Source organism: Rutidosis leptorrhynchoides, chromosome 7, assembly GCF_046630445.1.
Source record: "Rutidosis leptorrhynchoides isolate AG116_Rl617_1_P2 chromosome 7, CSIRO_AGI_Rlap_v1, whole genome shotgun sequence".
Taxonomy (NCBI): Eukaryota; Viridiplantae; Streptophyta; class Magnoliopsida; order Asterales; family Asteraceae; genus Rutidosis; species Rutidosis leptorrhynchoides.
Genome location: NC_092339.1, coordinates 136,805,253 through 136,822,595, shown reverse-complemented (window position 1 = coordinate 136,822,595; position 17,343 = coordinate 136,805,253). Strand labels below are relative to the sequence as shown.

The 17,343-nt window shown below is 35.4% G+C and overlaps 1 protein-coding gene across 1 annotated transcript; it reads right to left on the bottom strand.

The window, feature by feature from the left end:
* Positions 1-688: 688 nt before the first annotated feature.
* Positions 689-15,194, bottom strand: LOC139859627 (uncharacterized). Its single transcript, XM_071848406.1, has 23 exons — positions 15,098-15,194; positions 14,852-15,004; positions 14,518-14,677; positions 14,050-14,377; positions 13,641-13,775; positions 13,014-13,206; positions 12,780-12,910; positions 12,403-12,615; positions 11,889-12,055; positions 11,677-11,755; positions 10,510-11,259; positions 9,722-10,098; positions 9,378-9,467; positions 9,076-9,171; positions 8,805-8,972; positions 8,623-8,691; positions 8,232-8,389; positions 8,165-8,201; positions 7,265-7,366; positions 7,040-7,144; positions 6,799-6,903; positions 1,191-1,200; positions 689-1,055 (listed from the first exon to the last, which is right to left on the bottom strand). Exons 1-23 carry the CDS (start codon positions 15,192-15,194, stop codon positions 729-731), a joined length of 4,050 nt encoding a protein of 1,349 aa, XP_071704507.1. The 3' UTR covers positions 689-728.
* Positions 15,195-17,343: the final 2,149 nt, after the last annotated feature.

The window sequence follows — 17,343 nt, the reverse complement described above, 5'->3', positions numbered from 1 at the left end:
AAGCGGTCATACTTCACCTAAAAGAAAACTTAATTTAGCAACTTAATAGTAGTAAACTTTTTTTGTTGTTTACGACACACTTCATAATTTAACAAACATCTTTAATCAATTTGACAAGTACATTTTGGACAATTCTCTGATTACTGCAGTCTTGTAACTCTAGATACTCCCTTTTCTATGTTAAAAGGATCACATTTTGTTGTTAATGTGTGTGTTATGTATAAAGATATTACTTCTAGTCTAATATTCTGGAAACCAAATTGTCCATTATCAACAACAAATTATTAGTCACCAATAGTCTACTTTGATATTTGTTATGTTACCAATCCTTCTACAACTTAGAGCATAAGTTACCGCATTTTCATATGATGATTACCGTTTGTAGTGTTGATTGATAAAGCATGACCGTTGAGCTAAAACTGTTACTTGGTCAGATATCAAACTCATCATCATGTGAGGACAGTTTTGGTTGCCAAAGGGGAGGGCAGGGACAGTTTTTGCCCATTGCTAAACAAAATACTGAGATTTTAATCTTTGTACACGATACAGAAAATGATGTTTACAAACATTTCTCTTGACAAAGTTGGCAAAAACATGAATCCCAAACATTTCTCTTGACAAAGTTGGCAAAAACATGAATCCATGGTGCATCAGCATCTCAAACTGGCCAAAATTTATCTTCGCTTCAGAAAAACACTTTCTGTACTTTACAAACAATGGTCATTCTTTTAATCTTCATCTTCTGGATCTATGATCATTCTCAGCTTTCGCCTTGATCCATCAACTTTTGGAGATGTAACCGGACTTGCATTGTTACCAAAATCCGTTAGTTCATCAGCCAAGTCATCAATAAGTTCATGATCATGCATATAATCAGGATTTTCAGTCATCATCAGATCTTCTTGCTGTCCATTGCCAGCTTCATTAACTTCGGCTTCTTTTTCACTATTGTTGGGACCAATTAAATCACCCTGAATTTCTTCAGTTATCGTCTTTGACAACCTTCTACTCTTGTTTCTAGAAGACAAATTAGACAATAAAAACATTAGATTATACTATGTGAGCTCTGATTAACTTCGGTCTGAATTGGTCTGGTGAGAGTCTTTATTAAAAATTTATCTATGTAAATTTTTATAATTATTTTTTCATTTTAAAAGCAGGATAAAGAGCATCCTAACATGTGGAATTACATTGTTGCATCTATTATATGGTACAGATGCATCAACACTAACAAAGTTTCTAAAAGCTAATCAATTTGGGTTGTATTTTATTGGTACAGAACTAGTAACAAATATATACAAATTGGCACAAAATGAAACATGTGGGTAGAAAGTCAGTTATGTTGGACGGCGGCATTTTTAGCCACATGTTTGGTGGCTCAATTCATATTCAATTAATTGTATGCTAAGAAGTAAAAGCTACTGTGCTTTTAGTTAGCCACCTACCATCTTGTTTTGACCACATGTTTATTACGGTAAAAATATTACAAAGGAGACTTTGAAATATTTGCCTAACTCCACCAACCCCCATGTCTCAGCTAGTTTCTACTAGTATAAATATGAGACTTATGCAAGCTCTTTAAGCATCTCAACACATTCTTCCTTCATGTGTTCTAGTAGTCTAATAGAGAATTAGTAAGTGATAAATCTCCTAATTACAAGAGATATAAAACTTGGTATTTATCCTTGTAATTAGAGAGAAGTGTAATTCCTATTATTCATATTAGTGAAACGTTTCTTTCCTTGCCCGTGGTTTTTACCCTATTGGGGTTTTCCACGTTAAAGCTTGGTGTTCCTTTATTGTCATTATTTCGAGTATTACTAGCGGTTTGCTATAATTCGGTGTCGCTTTTCTCAACAAGTGGTATCAGAGCTAGAGTCTAATATCTAGCGTGTATTAATCTACTTATCGTATGCTCTGTGGTTGCCACGGGAGTGGACCGTCCACATCAGAAAATAAGTAAGATTATTTTCACTCGGTAAAGTCCCTGGGTGTTATTTCAAGAAAAATAGTATTGTCGAAAAGAAGATTGTAATTATAGCAATGTCTACGAAATTTGAAATTGAAAAGTTCAACGGGAGTAACTTCTCGTTATGGAAACTAAAGATGAAAGCTATCCTGAGAAAGGATAAGTGTTTGGCGGCCATCAGTGGACGTTCCGCCGAAGTCACTGATGAAAAATGGGAAGAGATAGACGGCCAGGCTATCGCAAATCTTCATCTGGCACTAGCAGATGGTGTTTTGTCTAGCATAGAAGAAAAGAAGACGGCGAAAGAGATTTGGGATCACCTCGTAAAATTGTACGAGACCAAATCACTCCACAACAAGATATTCCTTAAGAGGAAACTTTATGCGCTACGCATGAATGAATCTACTTCAGTTAATGAGCACATTAATTCTTTGAATACTCTATTTTCTCAACTCGCTTCATTAAGTTGCAATATAGAGCCAAAAGAACGTGCTGAACTTTTACTTCAGAGTCTACCTGACTCGTATGATCAACTCATTATTAACTTAACCAATAATGTTCTCTCAGAGTATCTAGTCTATGATGAAGTTGCGGCTGCTATTCTAGAAGAAGAAAATCGGCGCAATAACAAGGAGGACAAACAGGCCGGTTCACGACAAATGGAGGCCTTAGTGGTGTCAGGAGGGAGATCAACGGAACGTGGCCCAAGTGGGAGTCACAATCATGGTAAACCGAAGTCTAAAAAGAAGAAAACCTATACATGCTACAATTGTGGCAAGAAAGGTCACCTGAAGAAGGATTGTCGGAGTTTAAATAACTCAAATCCTCAAGGAAATATTGCAAGCACTTCAGATGATGAGACTTCTTTGGTTAGTGAGGCAGTGGTAGCAAATGAAGGAAGAAAGACATTTGTTGATGTCTGGTTATTTGACTCAGGAGCTACTTTTCACATGACCCCTAGAAGAGAATGGTTCAAACAATATGAACGTATCTCAGGAGGATCTGTATACAGTTGCAATGATCATGAACTAAAGATCATTGGAGTCGGAGATATCATTCGGAAGATGTACGATGGTACAATTCGTACTATTCAAGGTGTACGACACGTGGAGGGTTTGAAGAAGAACTTATTGTCTTTAGAACAATTGGATGATCTTGGTTGTAAGATGGAGATACAAGACAAGATCATGAAAATCATGAAAGGCGCAGCTGTACTTATGAAAGGAGAAAAGGTGGGTGCTAATTTATACATTCTGAAAGGCGAGACGGTACATGAAGCGGAAGCATCTGTAGCTTCGAATAGTTCAAGTGATAAAACTGCTATAACATGGCATCAAAAGCTTGGACACATGTCTGAACAAGTTATGAAGATTCTTGTTGAAAGAAATCTTATTCCTGGTCTTACAAAGGTATCGCTACCTTTCTGTGAGCATTGTGTAATCAGCAAGCAGCATCGCCTGAAGTTTAACACATCAAATTCTAGAAGTAAATTGGTTCTAGAATTGGTTCACTCTGATGTGTGGCAAACACCAGTTCAATCCCTAGGAGGAGCAAAGTATTTTGTATCATTTATTGATGATTACACTAGGAGATGTTGGGTGTACCCAATCAAGAGGAAGGCAGATGTGTTTGAAGTTTTCAAAGTTTACAAAGCACGTGTTGAACTTGAATCTGGTAAAAAGATCAAGTGTTTAAGGACGGATAATGGAGGAGAATACACTGGTGATGAATTTGATAAGTTCTGCAAACAAGAAGGTATCAAAAGGCAGTTCACGACGGCATACACTCCTCAACAAAATGGAGTGGCAGAGCGGATGAACAGAACCTTGTTAGATAGAACAAGGGCGATGTTGGCAACTGCAAGCTTGGGAAAATCATTCTGGGCAGAAGCAATAAGTGTAAGTACTGCCTGTTACGTGATAAATCGGTCACCATCAACTGCAATTGAGTTGAAATCGCCGATGAAAATGTGGACTGGAAAACCAGTTAATTATTCTGACCTTCATGTATTTGGAAGTCCTGTGTACGCAATGTACAATTCTCAAGAAACGACAAAGTTGGATCCAAAGTCCAGAAAGTGTTTGTTCTTGGGGTATCCTGATGGAGTTAAGGGGTATCGCTTGTGGGACCCCACTGCTCACAAAGTAATCATCAGCAGAGATGTTGTCTTTACGGAAGACAAAGATCTTGAAGATGTTAGCACTTTAAAAGAAACTACACCGATACAGGTTGAAAATGAATTTTATAAAGATTCTTCTGAAACAATACCAGAGCACGAGGAAAATCAAGTAGTCGTTAATGAAGCTCCAACGACTCGTACTTCTAATCGGGAACGGAAACGTCCAGGGTGGCACTCGGATTATATTATGGAAAGCAATGTCGCATATTGTCTTCTAACAGAGGAAGGAGAAACAACAACTCTTCGCGAGGCACTGAATCATTCAGATGCATCTCAGTGGATGACAGCTATGCAGGAAGAAATTGAAGCTCTTCATAAAAATCAAACATGGGAACTTGTGCCATTGCCGAAAGGTAGAAAACCTATTGAAAATAAATGGGTGTATAAGATCAAGCGAAATGGCGATGATCAAGTGGAGCGGTATCGTGCAAGACTAGTGGTTAAAGGATATGCTCAGAAAGAAGGCAAAGACTTTAATGAAATATTTTCTACTATGGTTCGACTTACAACAATTCGAGTAGTTCTAGCGATGTGTGCTACATTTAATTTGCATCTAGAGCAGCTAGATGTGAAAACTGCATTTCTTCATGGAAATCTTGAAGAAGAAATTTATATGTTTCAACCAGAAGGTTTTGAACTACAAGGAAAAAAGAACTTGGTTTGCAGGTTAAAGAAATCTCTGTATGGTCTCAAACATGCACCGAGATGTTGGTACAAGAGATTTGATTCTTTCATAATGAGCCTTGAATATAACAGACTTTATGCAGACCCTTGTGCATATTTCAAGAGGTTTGGGGACAATGATTTTGTCATTTTGCTGTTATATGTAGACGACATGTTGGTTGCAGGCCCCAACAAAGATCGTATTAATAAGCTGAAGGCTCAATTGGCTAGGGAGTTTGAAATGAAAGACTTGGGTGCCGCAACAAGATTCTAGGGATGCAAATTCACCGAGACAGAGATAATAGGAAGATTTGGCTTTCTCAAAAGAATTATTTGAGGAAAATCTTAAAGCGTTTCAATATGCAAGATAGTAAGCCAATCTCAACCCCACTTCCTACTAATCTCAAGTTATCCTCCGTTATGTGTCCTAGCAGTGAATACGAGAGGAAGGAGATGTCTCGCGTACCGTATGCATCAGCAGTGGGATGCAAATTCACCGAGACAGAGATAATAGGAAGATTTGGCTTTCTCAAAAGAATTATTTGAGGAAAATCTTAAAGCGTTTCAATATGCAAGATAGTAAGCCAATCTCAACCCCACTTCCTACTAATCTCAAGTTATCCTCCGTTATGTGTCCTAGCAGTGAATACGAGAGGAAGGAGATGTCTCGCGTACCGTATGCATCAGCAGTGGGAAGTTTAATGTTCGCAATGATATGTACAAGACCAGACATTGCACATGCAGTTGGAGTAGTTAGTCGGTACATGGCGAATCCTGGTAAAGAGCATTGGAATGCGGTAAAGAGGATCCTTAGATACATCAAGGGAACCTTGGATGTTGCGTTATGTTATGGTGGACCAGAATTTATTGTCAAAGGGTATGTTGATTCAGATTATGCAGGTGATATGGATAAAAGTAAATCCACCACGGCATATGTTTTTACACTTTGTGGTGGAACAGTAAGCTGGGTTTCAAAACTGCAGTCAGTTGTAGCGACGTCAACTATGGAAGCAGAATATGTTGCAGCAACTCATGCTACTAAAGAAGCAGTATGGTTGAAGATGTTGTTGGAGGAACTCGAGCACAAACAAGAGAAGATCACTTTGTTTTGTGACAACCAGAGTGCCTTGCATCTTGCAAGGAATCCGGCATTTCATTCAAAGACAAAGCATATATGAGTTCAATATCACTTCGTTCGTGAGAAAGTGGAAGAAGGAACCGTGGATGTGCAGAAAATTCAAACTGATAACAATGTGGCAGATTTTCTAACAAAGTCAATCAGCTGTGACAAGTTTATTTGGTGCCGTTCCTCATGCGGCCTAGCAGAGACGTAAGCAACATCATTGGCAAGGAAGGATTATCGTGTGAAGATTGATTTGGTTACAATCAAATCTTCAAGTGGGAGATTGTTGGACGGTGGCATTTTTAGCCACATGTTTGGTGGCTCAATTCATATTCAATTAATTGTATGCTAAGAAGTAAAAGCTACTGTGCTTTTAGTTGGCCACCTACCATCTTGCTTTGACCACGTTTATTACGGTAGAAATATTACAAAGGAGACTTTGAAATATTTGCCTAACTCCACCAACCCCCATGTCTCATCTAGTTTCTACCAGTATAAATACGAGACTTATGCAAGCTCTTTAAGCATCCCAACACATTCTTCCTTGATGTGTTCTAGTAGTCTAATAGAGAATTAGTAAGTGATAAATCTCCTAATTACAAGAGATATAAAACTTGGTATTTATCCTTGTAATTAGAGAGAAGTGTAATTCCTATTATTCATATTAGTGAAACGTTTCTTTCCTTGCCCGTGGTTTTTACCCTATTGGGGTTTTCCACGTTAAATCTTGGTGTTCCTTTATTGTCATTATTTCGAGTATTACTAGCTGTTTGCTATAACTCGGTGTCGCTTTTCTCAACAAGTTATATTAAAGTAGCTTTTCAATAAAGAAAAGTGAGCTAAAGTATATATTCAAATGCTTACCTAAAAGCCGAGCTTAGTACAACGTCATCAATTTCATCTGATTGTTGGTCATCATTCTGGTCTGGTGTTTGTTCGGTCGGGACCAAATTCTGTTTCTTTTTGCTCCTGTCAGCAAAGACATAAATCAGCATGTGGGTAGAAAGTCAGCTAAAGTATTTTTTTTAAATACTTACAATGTCCTAATATGCGTCTGAGATAGATACATATAAACACAGAGGGAGAATGAGAAGATCGAACTTACTTAAAAGCCGCGCTTAGTACAACGTCATCAAGGTCATCTGATTGTTGGTCATCATTCTGGTCTGGTATTTGTTCGGATGGGACCAAATTATGCTTCTTTTTGTTCCTAACATCAAACATGTAAATCAGCTCCAACCACAAAATTAAACATGTTACATTGTATGTCTATAAGAAATCGATACACACACACACACACTCTGAGAGAGAGAGAGAAGACAGAACTTACTTAAAAGCCGCACTTAGTACAATGTCATCAAGATCATCTGATTGGTCATCATTTTGGTCTGGTATTTGTTCGGTTGGGACCAAATTATGCTTCTTTTTGTTCCTAACATCAAACACGTAAATCAGCTCCAACCACAAAATTAAACATGTTACATTGTCTGTCTAAGAGACACGGATGCACACACACACGCACACACATAAACAGAGAGAGAAAAAGAAGATCGAACTTACCTAAAAGCCGCGCTTAGTACAATGTCATCAAGATCATCAGATTGTTGGTCATCATTATCGTCTGTAGATTGTTCGGATGGGACCAAATTCTGCTTCTTTTTTCTCCTAACATCAAACACATAAATCAGCTCCAACCAGTGGCGAATCCAGGATTAAAACGCAATGGGGTCCTAAATTTTTTTTTCCAGCTAAATATAATTGAAGGGTACTTTAGCGGTTGTTTACCTCCAAAAATTTACAAATCCTAATATTATATGGGGTCCTGTAGTAAAATTTAGTGGCGTCCTGTATAATCTGAAGAGTACTTCGTTAAAAAAATTTCCGGACTAGCGGGGTCACGGGACCCCACTGCTTATAGTGTGGAGTCGCCACTGGCTCCAACCACAAAATTAAACATATGTCACATTGTATATGCATCTTCAAATATAACTGATATCTGTATCCAAATTTACAGACATATAAGCATGTGATGAGATTATATGAGGATATATAAAAATATTGATATTCTAGTCTTGCATTGGTAATCTGAGATATATGAAACAAATGACGTAAGCAGTAAACTCGTTTTTCAGCAAAGAACAAATGACGTCCAATGTTATCTTTTACTACAAAACTTTTTTTTAACAGTGAAGATAAAATAGGAGCAGCATATCAAAACATGTGATGATACCTTTTCTTTAGTGATGATAGTGGTTCACCATCTGAATCTGATGCATCTTTTTTAGGAAACTCGTTACCATCTTCATCCCTCAAATTCATGTTATCGCGTGACTTCTTTTTTGGGAGACGCAAACCAAGTTGCCTAAGCTTGCGGGAAATTTGTGCTGCTGTGAATTTAACGTCACCGTCTAGTGCACTTGCAATCATTTGATTGCATTTCTTGTGATCTTTAAATCTAAATAGATCATTCCATTCATAAATTATAGTTAAGATTATAATTATCATTATCATTTTGAAAAAAGGATAAGCTATACCCAACCCGCCCATCTTGGCACCCTGCCCAACTTGTTCCATGTAGTATCTAAAAATCACTCATTTTGACCAGTTATCTAACCCGCCCATTTTTGCACCTCTACCTTTTTGTAACAATCATTATATTCTGAATAATCAAAAATTCAGGGTACTCACTGCTCAAATAAATTTCTAATCTGCATCTCTTGATCTTCACTGAGTGCACGCACTCTTTTTCTGACAAACCTGAAAAGGTAAACCGCATATTAGCATCCTTAAACGGATTCAGAATAGTAACAGCCATCATATAACATCTATCTCAACTGTAACGTACACGTTCTATAGCACAAAGTACTTACGAAGGCTGTTGCAATGATGACGTTTCCATGGATTGCGTATTAACCGTTTTCCTCTTTGATGGAAATTTTAATCCCAATTCTTTAAGTTTTTTGGTAACCTGAGCTGGTGATACTTCCAAATTAAGTTCTTCGACTATACGTTGACTACAATCCGGGAAATCTTTATATCTATAATTGGACAACAATTCAGCAAGTGCACAATTGTTATAAACTTAAAATTTGTACGTATGTTTTTTTATAAAAGGAGAAGTGGACATGTTGAAATGCTTACTTCTCGAAAAGGTCCTTTAATTTTTCTTCCAACGCATCATCAAGAACAAGTGGCTTCAATCTTTTACGTGCTTGCTTTTGCTTAGGAGGATGCTCACTGCTTGAAAAAACAAATAACTTAATCAAGAATGCAAAGACCAAACATGCAATACTAAAAGGTAGAGGTCAACCTGTTTACTTACGATTGGGTCGACTCATGTTATGTTTTTTGTCACCCCGTTTGACCAGTTACCCAACCCACCTAACCAGCCTATCATGTCATGTCAATTTAAACTTATTGCTAAAAGGTAATGAAAGTGACACCTGGCGAATTCGTCCACTGTGTCATTTCCTTCATTAAACTTGCTTCTTTTTAAGGTCTTCGGCACCTGGTCTTCATGAGGATTATCCTCACTAAAGAGCAATTAAAATAATAAATAATCAATGATCTCAATATATAGGATGACCACCAACATTATATCATATACATAAAACCAGATAGGTAAAAAGATGACAAAGTGGGTTTGCCAACAGGTTAACCATGGAACAGGTCAAGTTGGCCTAAAACACTTTACTGTCTATAGAAACCAGATTTCTTGAAAATAATCAAATATGATTATTATTAATTTAATAAATTCTAATTTTTTGAACATACAGACTAGATATACCTTTGGTCAACATCTCTCCAAGGTGGTATCACAACATCAGCTTCATCATCACCAAGTGCGTCAGCCATGCTTTTTCTAACCCATCGATTTCCACCAGATGTACCAACTTCACCCAAATCTTCAGTCTGCGTATCATTTCCCCTTTTTCCATATCCGTTTCTACCAAAATCTCGAAGCATTGATTCACAGTTAATATAGTGACATTCTCTACGTGTTTTCCAAAATAGAACTTCGACAAAAAGAAGAGGATCACTCTTCATTTTCCTCATCATTCTTCTAACTAAAGTTGTAAGAAACAAAACAATGTTCTCGTATTCTTTGCGTGGGCTCGACTTCTGCTCTTCCAAGATAGTGTGAAATATGGTGAGAAGTGATAGCTGCAAAGATCATTTGTATGTGAGTTGACATAGTGTAGACTAAAGGTGGCAAAATAGACGGGTTAGGTAACGGGTTGAAAAGTGTGGTTTTGGTTGGACTGGGTTTACTCATAACAGTCTTTGTCCACCAAGTTTTAAGCATTTTTACAAATATTAGTGTGTCAAATATCACCATAAAGCCGTATTACTTCTATAGTAACTGTACTGTTAGATAGAAACATTTATATGTTTTATACATATAAATCCATCCTTCCCTATTTAAGCTCAATTTTTTATTGACACGTGACCCATTAGAGATACAGAAGAACCCACATAAACTCATTTATATGCAAATGGGTCGACATTACCAGCTCTTATAAAGCATAATAAACTACATTTCACACTAACACTTGACACAATTTCAGATTATACCTGGTATAGCATTGGAGACAGTTCCAGATCTTCACAAATTCTTCTAAGCGCACATACTACATAGTGATTTGTTCTGATAGAATTGCTTCTGTAAAACTTTAAAAGCCAACACAAATTTTGGATTATAGTGTTGTTTGCAAGAGATGAGACCAATGAAGATGCCTTAAAGTCAACTTCATTTGTTGCATCTTGCTGTTCATCGTCAGAAGATTCATCCGAGACGTAATCATCGTCAGCATTACCAAACTTATTTTCCATCTGTGGCACCTTGCAATTAGTCTCTTGAGTTTTTTCTAGCTTAGTTAATTCAGGTTTATCAGACTCTTCAATGATGTCATCATCTCCATCCTTATTATCAATTAAACCTTCCTCGTTTGTACCGTTAGCATCCTCGTTTGTACCATTAACATCCTCGTTAGGAACAGTCACGGGGTCTGTAAATTGGTCTGTATCGTTAACATCCTCGTTAGAAACAGTAACTTGGTCTGTACCGTTAACATCCTCGTTAGGAACAGTCACAGGGTCTGAGTCATTAGTCTCCTCGTTCTGATTAGTAGCTTGATTTGCGACACTAGCATCCTCGTTATTTAAAATTACTTGGTCTACGTCATTAGCATTCTCATTCAGAGCATTAACTTGGTCTTCATTATTAGCATTTTCGTTTTGAACATTAACTTGTTCTACATCATTAGCATCCTTATTTGGAGCAGAGGTCTTCTGCTTTCTTTTCTTCCTTGCCTTCTTAGCAACCTATCATTAAGTATATATGTATCAATTCAGATCCGAAGAGGCCTTATTTACTGAATGATAAATTATACACACAAACACACACACACACACACACACACAGAGTACATATAGTTAATTGGCAGTTACAAGTACATATCCAGTTTTTTCAAGTTTACTCCATCTTTGCTATTAATTGTTCTCTTCATGTTTAGATAAGATTTGTATAGAAACTTATAACTAAATAATGGAATTTTAACAAGTACATGACAAAGACGTGCATTAATATATACTTTCTGATCAACATTTGAATGATCAATAATTAAGTAACATATGTATGCCCATCATGATCACCTGATATCGAACTCAATTGTGAAAAAGCTAAACAAAATATAAAGATAACTTTCAAGAATATCTAATTAACACCACAACAGAACATACCCTCAATGTACCACGTGATTGAAGGTTCTCCATTAGCCGTATGACTATATGGATTGTCTCGACCAAATCAGCCAGATCGCTGATACAAAACAATATGATTTACATCACATGTCAATATTATTTTGAGAATAATGTAATGCCATTGCATAAATCATTTCGAGTAACAGAAGTGAATACAAAACTGTACATCTAAATAGATGAAAGAGACAAACCTCTTTGGCTGTTTGTGTGCATTAAATGCCTTGACCAGATTGAACAGAAAATGGGTCATCCCTTGATCTGTTTGATCATAAAATAACTTGTAAAGAATAATGCGGGCAGTTTGAGGCTCCTTGGAATCTTTTGGAGACAGCTTAAGCACCAAATCTAACATGTGTATCTACAAAACCAAAAAACACAACTCATTAATAAAGATTGCACTAATAATATGTTTTACAGAAAATCGTGAACATAACGTTACAATCTGGTTAGACTTAGCACTGATTGTGATGTTTATAATCAATTTTAGGATAATAGAACAGTGTTCTATTCTTTGCAGACTAACCTATACTAACACAAAGTAATCGTCATATGCTAACTTGCGTAGTTTAGATTTCATGGCCTAACTTACAGGCTTAAAAATGGTGCCACACGAAACAATAATGAGAGAACTATGTCTATGTCTCTATAACTCTCAAGGGATTAGTTATATATGTTCATATAAGATTTAACATAGCCAACACTCACCATTGTTTTTGTGAGAGAACCTGCTGCAGAAAGAAATTTGTAGTTGTTTGTCTCCTTCAAACCATCAAAAGCAGAGCGCCACTTTGATATTACAAGTAGAAACATTGATTCATTCATTGTTTCAGATATTGACCCACAAATGTTGCCTCCAAACAATGTGTTATCAGCATCATCATCTCTAGAAGACTCGGATTTGCTGACCTCAGCATCAGGCTGTTAAGTATCAAAACACATTAGAGTAATATATGTTAGTGGAACGGGGACATCCATTTGGAGATAAAACCATAGAAGAACACATTATCTGGTTTTATCTGGTAAAAGTAGTAAACATGTGTTGGAATTTACATGAATATTGGCGTATTAAATATAATGTTCACCTTTGAACTTAGTAACTTCTTATTCTGGAAAGACATAACAAATTCAGCAACTTGAAAGAAAACAATGACATCACTGTTTTCAATAGCATGGTGTTCCTTTTCAATATCTTCACGAATCGACTGCATTAACACTGTTGAGCATGCATTTCAGATTAAAAGTATGGAACAGCAATGTAAGATGCCAAATGAAGTTATAATACTTCAAGATATTTACAATGAAAATAAAGTAATTACCATTATAACCTCCTAACAAGAACTGATTAGTAAAACCATGAAGCAGTCGAAGGATATCTTTATTTGTCGTTGGCATTCTTCCATTTTCCCATTGCATCTTTTTGGATGAACCACGAGGATCTTTATGGCTTTTGAGCAATGAATCGTGAGAATCAGAACATGGATTTCCTTTAACTATAACTTTGGAACCATCCTGTTATAATTACCAGGTGATGCAGAGTTAGTTATGATCTCAATACTGAAGGGATGTATAACAACTATAGGTGCCAATTATAATCCATTTACTCATGGATGGGTAGATATGGATTATGATTTATCTTCAAATATTCAAACCAGTGAATATAAGAAAGAGGATGCAGGATGTTAAAGCAAATTGATTTAGATATATCTTTAATACATATAACAACATTTATATTTATATTGTTCATATTAAATAGCTTTTCTAATGATATTCAGTGCACTGTTTGCTTTCAAAAATTAATAAACTTCAAAGAGACATCCTTCATGTCAGCCTAACCCAACCAAACCCATTTTGACACGCACCATAAATGACCCATTGGACCAGTTATCAAACCCATCTGACCCACCCATATTGCCACCTCTAATAATAGCTTAAAAAGCTTGTACCATAGTAAGTCGGGTGAATGATCCACTGAATGTTGATCGAGAGCCCAAATTACATAGTATTGTTTGTCTTCGTTTAGCCTTTTCTTCTTCCATAAGTGATTTGAGATCAGTGGCCGTAGCTTGTGCTTCTTCATCCTAAAAAAATAAGCAGCACAGCTTCTACTTCATGAGCATTTCATTTGGAAAATATAACAAAAAGAGAAATACAAATCCACTATATCATAAATAATAAATACTAAATTAAAGGTTGGAGAGCCCCGAACAAAATCAATTGAGAGAGAAACAGATTCCTGATACGAGTACTATATTTATATTTATTTTTATAAAAATAGATCACCACTCAAAGTAGCAAGGGTTACAAAAATATCAAGCAAATAACTGTGAAAAATAGTTGGATGACAACAAGAACAAGCACCTTAATGTTGGCATCCAGATGAGCTCTTGCAATCAACTCAGGATCTTGACCCTTATATATGTGATAAAAGGTTTCCAATAATAGCAAGTTATCATGACGAAAAATGCCACTCGAACCACCTACGTGTTGTGTCAATACTAAGATCAAATCCGTCACATTTTCTTCAAACAACAGTTCTAAGAATCGATCTCTGAGAAGTAGAAATTCAGAGGCTGATCCAGCTGCTATCTGCTGTGTTGTAATGTCTTGAACAGCTAAAAGGTTGCGAAATAAGGTCACTACTAACTGCACCAACTTCCAGTCATCCTCAGTAAACAAATCCCTGTCTCGAGTATACATACAACTTGATATCAGTACTTAATTGAATACACACAATCCACATTGAATATTACGACAATAAATTGAATAAACTTTATTCACGGTATTTAAACAAAATGCAAGCTGCAAACTTATTCTACATACCCTTCCAAATGTTCGAGCGGACTCTCGAGAAGAGTAACTATCACCGGGATAGCATGACTCGAAGTGATCAACGACTTTAAACCCCAAAGATATTCAATCTGCTGCGGTATATCTTTAGACGTTGGATCAATCGGCATCGTCAAAAACACCAAAACCTTCACTGCATAATTTAAGCAGAAACCAGATAATCATCATATGAAGTTCACTGAACCACAAATTCTCTTCAACACCATACAACTATACAATATATCTATACATCTATCCAATCAAATACTTGAATTGTAAAATGTAAAATTAATTAAATTTGCTAAATTTAACCTAAATAATAATTTACCTGAATTTAGCACCAAAGTAGTATCACCTTGACAATGTTGAATAATAGGTAAAATATCTTTCCCAACTGTATTCCATTTACAAACTTGTTTAAACACCTCTCGAGCTTCAGGATCATCTCGCCTTAAAAATCTCAGCAAATCCTTTAAATTATCTGTTCATCGTACGATTAAAAATTAATCATCTAACTATAAATCACATTTTCTATGAAAAATTAGCTTACATAGATGAAATTAAGATGATATACCTAAGCAATATTCTCCTGGAGTGTAACCGATTTGATTTCCATCGTCATCCTCTTCAATAATACCAAGGCCACTGCATATAAACGATAGATTCTCCATAGCTGCTGTAAAATTGGAGTTTTAGGTTTTTAAAATGAAGGTACAGCATGTATTTTGAGCGATGATAACTTTAGATCCGATTTAAAGTTTTAGGGTTTGAGGTTTATGGCGCCAATTTGATTTTACCCGCGCTTTCATACGTCGACGTGGCGTATCACTGGATTATACGCTGAAGTGTCATGAATCCCGTATTCATAGCTTATGTGGATATTCGTATATAACCCTTCATGATACAAAATAGTTACAAAAAACCCTCACATTTTGAGTTACTTACAAAAATTAATGAAAATGGCATTTTCTTAAGCATACGGCTCTAGTTATTGAGTCGACAGCAAGCGTCGATTTATTGGCGACTTGACTGACCCCTAGAGCTTAAAGTAAACTTCAGGCATGATTTAAAACTCATGGAAATTTGATTTTACCATTTTTATGGCGTCTCTATTTTATTTTATTTTATTTTATTTTTATTTATTTTATTTCATTTTTTAATTCTATTTTATTCAAAAAAAATTCTACTTTTTGGCCGGAGATCCAATCGGAAACAATCTCTCTTTCCGTCGAATAGAGAGAGGAATGACTTTCTCTACTTTTGAGAGTTTACTCTGGGTAGAGAAATGACATGTCTTTATTCACGGATAGGGGAAGGATTGTCTACATGTCACCTCCCCCATACACTACCTAGTTGGTATTGGGTTTGTTGTTGTTGTTGTTGCATTTTCTTAAGCGTATGTTGTGATGACCCGAAAATTTCCGATCAAATTTAAACTTTAATCTTTATATGTTTCCGACACGATAAGCAAAATCTGTAATGTTGAGTTTAGAAAATTTTGGAATCGATGTTCATATATTCAATTGACATGTGACTGCTCTCGACGATTCATGAACAATTAATTGTAAATAGATATGTGTGTATGTATATATAAATAATAATTCCAAATATAATTTAAAGTATTACATATTGTTGTTATTAAAAATTAATAAAATAAAAATAGGATATTATAATAATTATTATTTAAAATATATCTCTATATATATAAATAAAGTATATTAAAAATAAATATTAAATGAATGTAATACTCGTTTGATGTTTCGATTGATATTAAGCAAGTAAAATTCAAACTTATATTATTTTAAAATAAACAGGTGATCCGAAAATGAGTTCTATAAATTTTAGGCTTACTAAAAATGTATTTAGGATCTAGTTATTAAATTTTAGAACTTTTTATATTTTACCCAGAATTGAGAGGGACAGTTGATGTAATTTTTATTTAATAATTAATGATCAGATTTTATACCATAATGATTGAAATAAATAAAGATAATTACTGTGAAAGTTTGGGATTTTTCTGAAGACTTTTTATTCGCCACTGACACAGTCCGTGAAAACTGTCGGCGAAATAGGAGACGAATATTTTTCTTCTTACACGTTTGATTTATATTCTTTATTATATTACTTTTGTTAAATTCTCCATCTCATAAATTCACTAGCACCAAATTCTGTTTTGTCTTGTTGGCTCTTTCCGTTAAACTGAACCATCCTTTCTTTTCAAGGAAACCCACTTGCTTCCTTTTCAATTCAACTCCATAATTTATACTGTGCTTGATTGAGGAATCATTTTCTTCATTTAATTCACCCGTACATGTAGATGATTGATATTATATTACTTTAATCAATCAATATCTAATCCATATATTAATATTCATATTCATACACAATGCAGAGATATTGATATATATATATATATATATATATATATATATATATATATATATATATAACCATCCATATCACCTTTCTCACCACCACATATATTATAATTAAAATACTGTTTTTGGTTTCCTGTTACTTTCATTATCTTTTTATATATATAAAGTTGCATACATGATATAATTAAGTTAAGCTCGATCATCACATCCCTCTTACATATTCTTGTTTCTCAACTATTACCATTGATTATTATTAATTTCTGTATTTGTCTAATTATCAATCACACACCCACCATCCTTATTTTTATTCATTTTTTTTATACCTCCTTTCCCCTTTTCTTTGTACAACGACCACCAACAACTCACATGCACAAATTTCTTTCTTGGGTAACCCCACTTGATGTATTATTTCGGTACAGCAAAAGGTGAATGAAATCATCAT

Bases quoted from the DNA above. Each gene is read 5' to 3' on its own strand.
- LOC139859627 (XM_071848406.1), bottom strand. From the start codon at position 15,194: ATGGAGAATCTATCGTTTATATGCAGTGGCCTTGGTATTATTGAAGAG. The intron at 15,005-15,097 runs GTATATCATCTT...TACGATGAACAG, and splicing joins TCCAGGAGAATATTGCTTAG to ATAATTTAAAGGATTTGCTG. The intron at 12,616-12,779 runs GTGAACATTATA...GATACTTAACAG, and splicing joins AGAAGTTACTAAGTTCAAAG to CCTGATGCTGAGGTCAGCAA.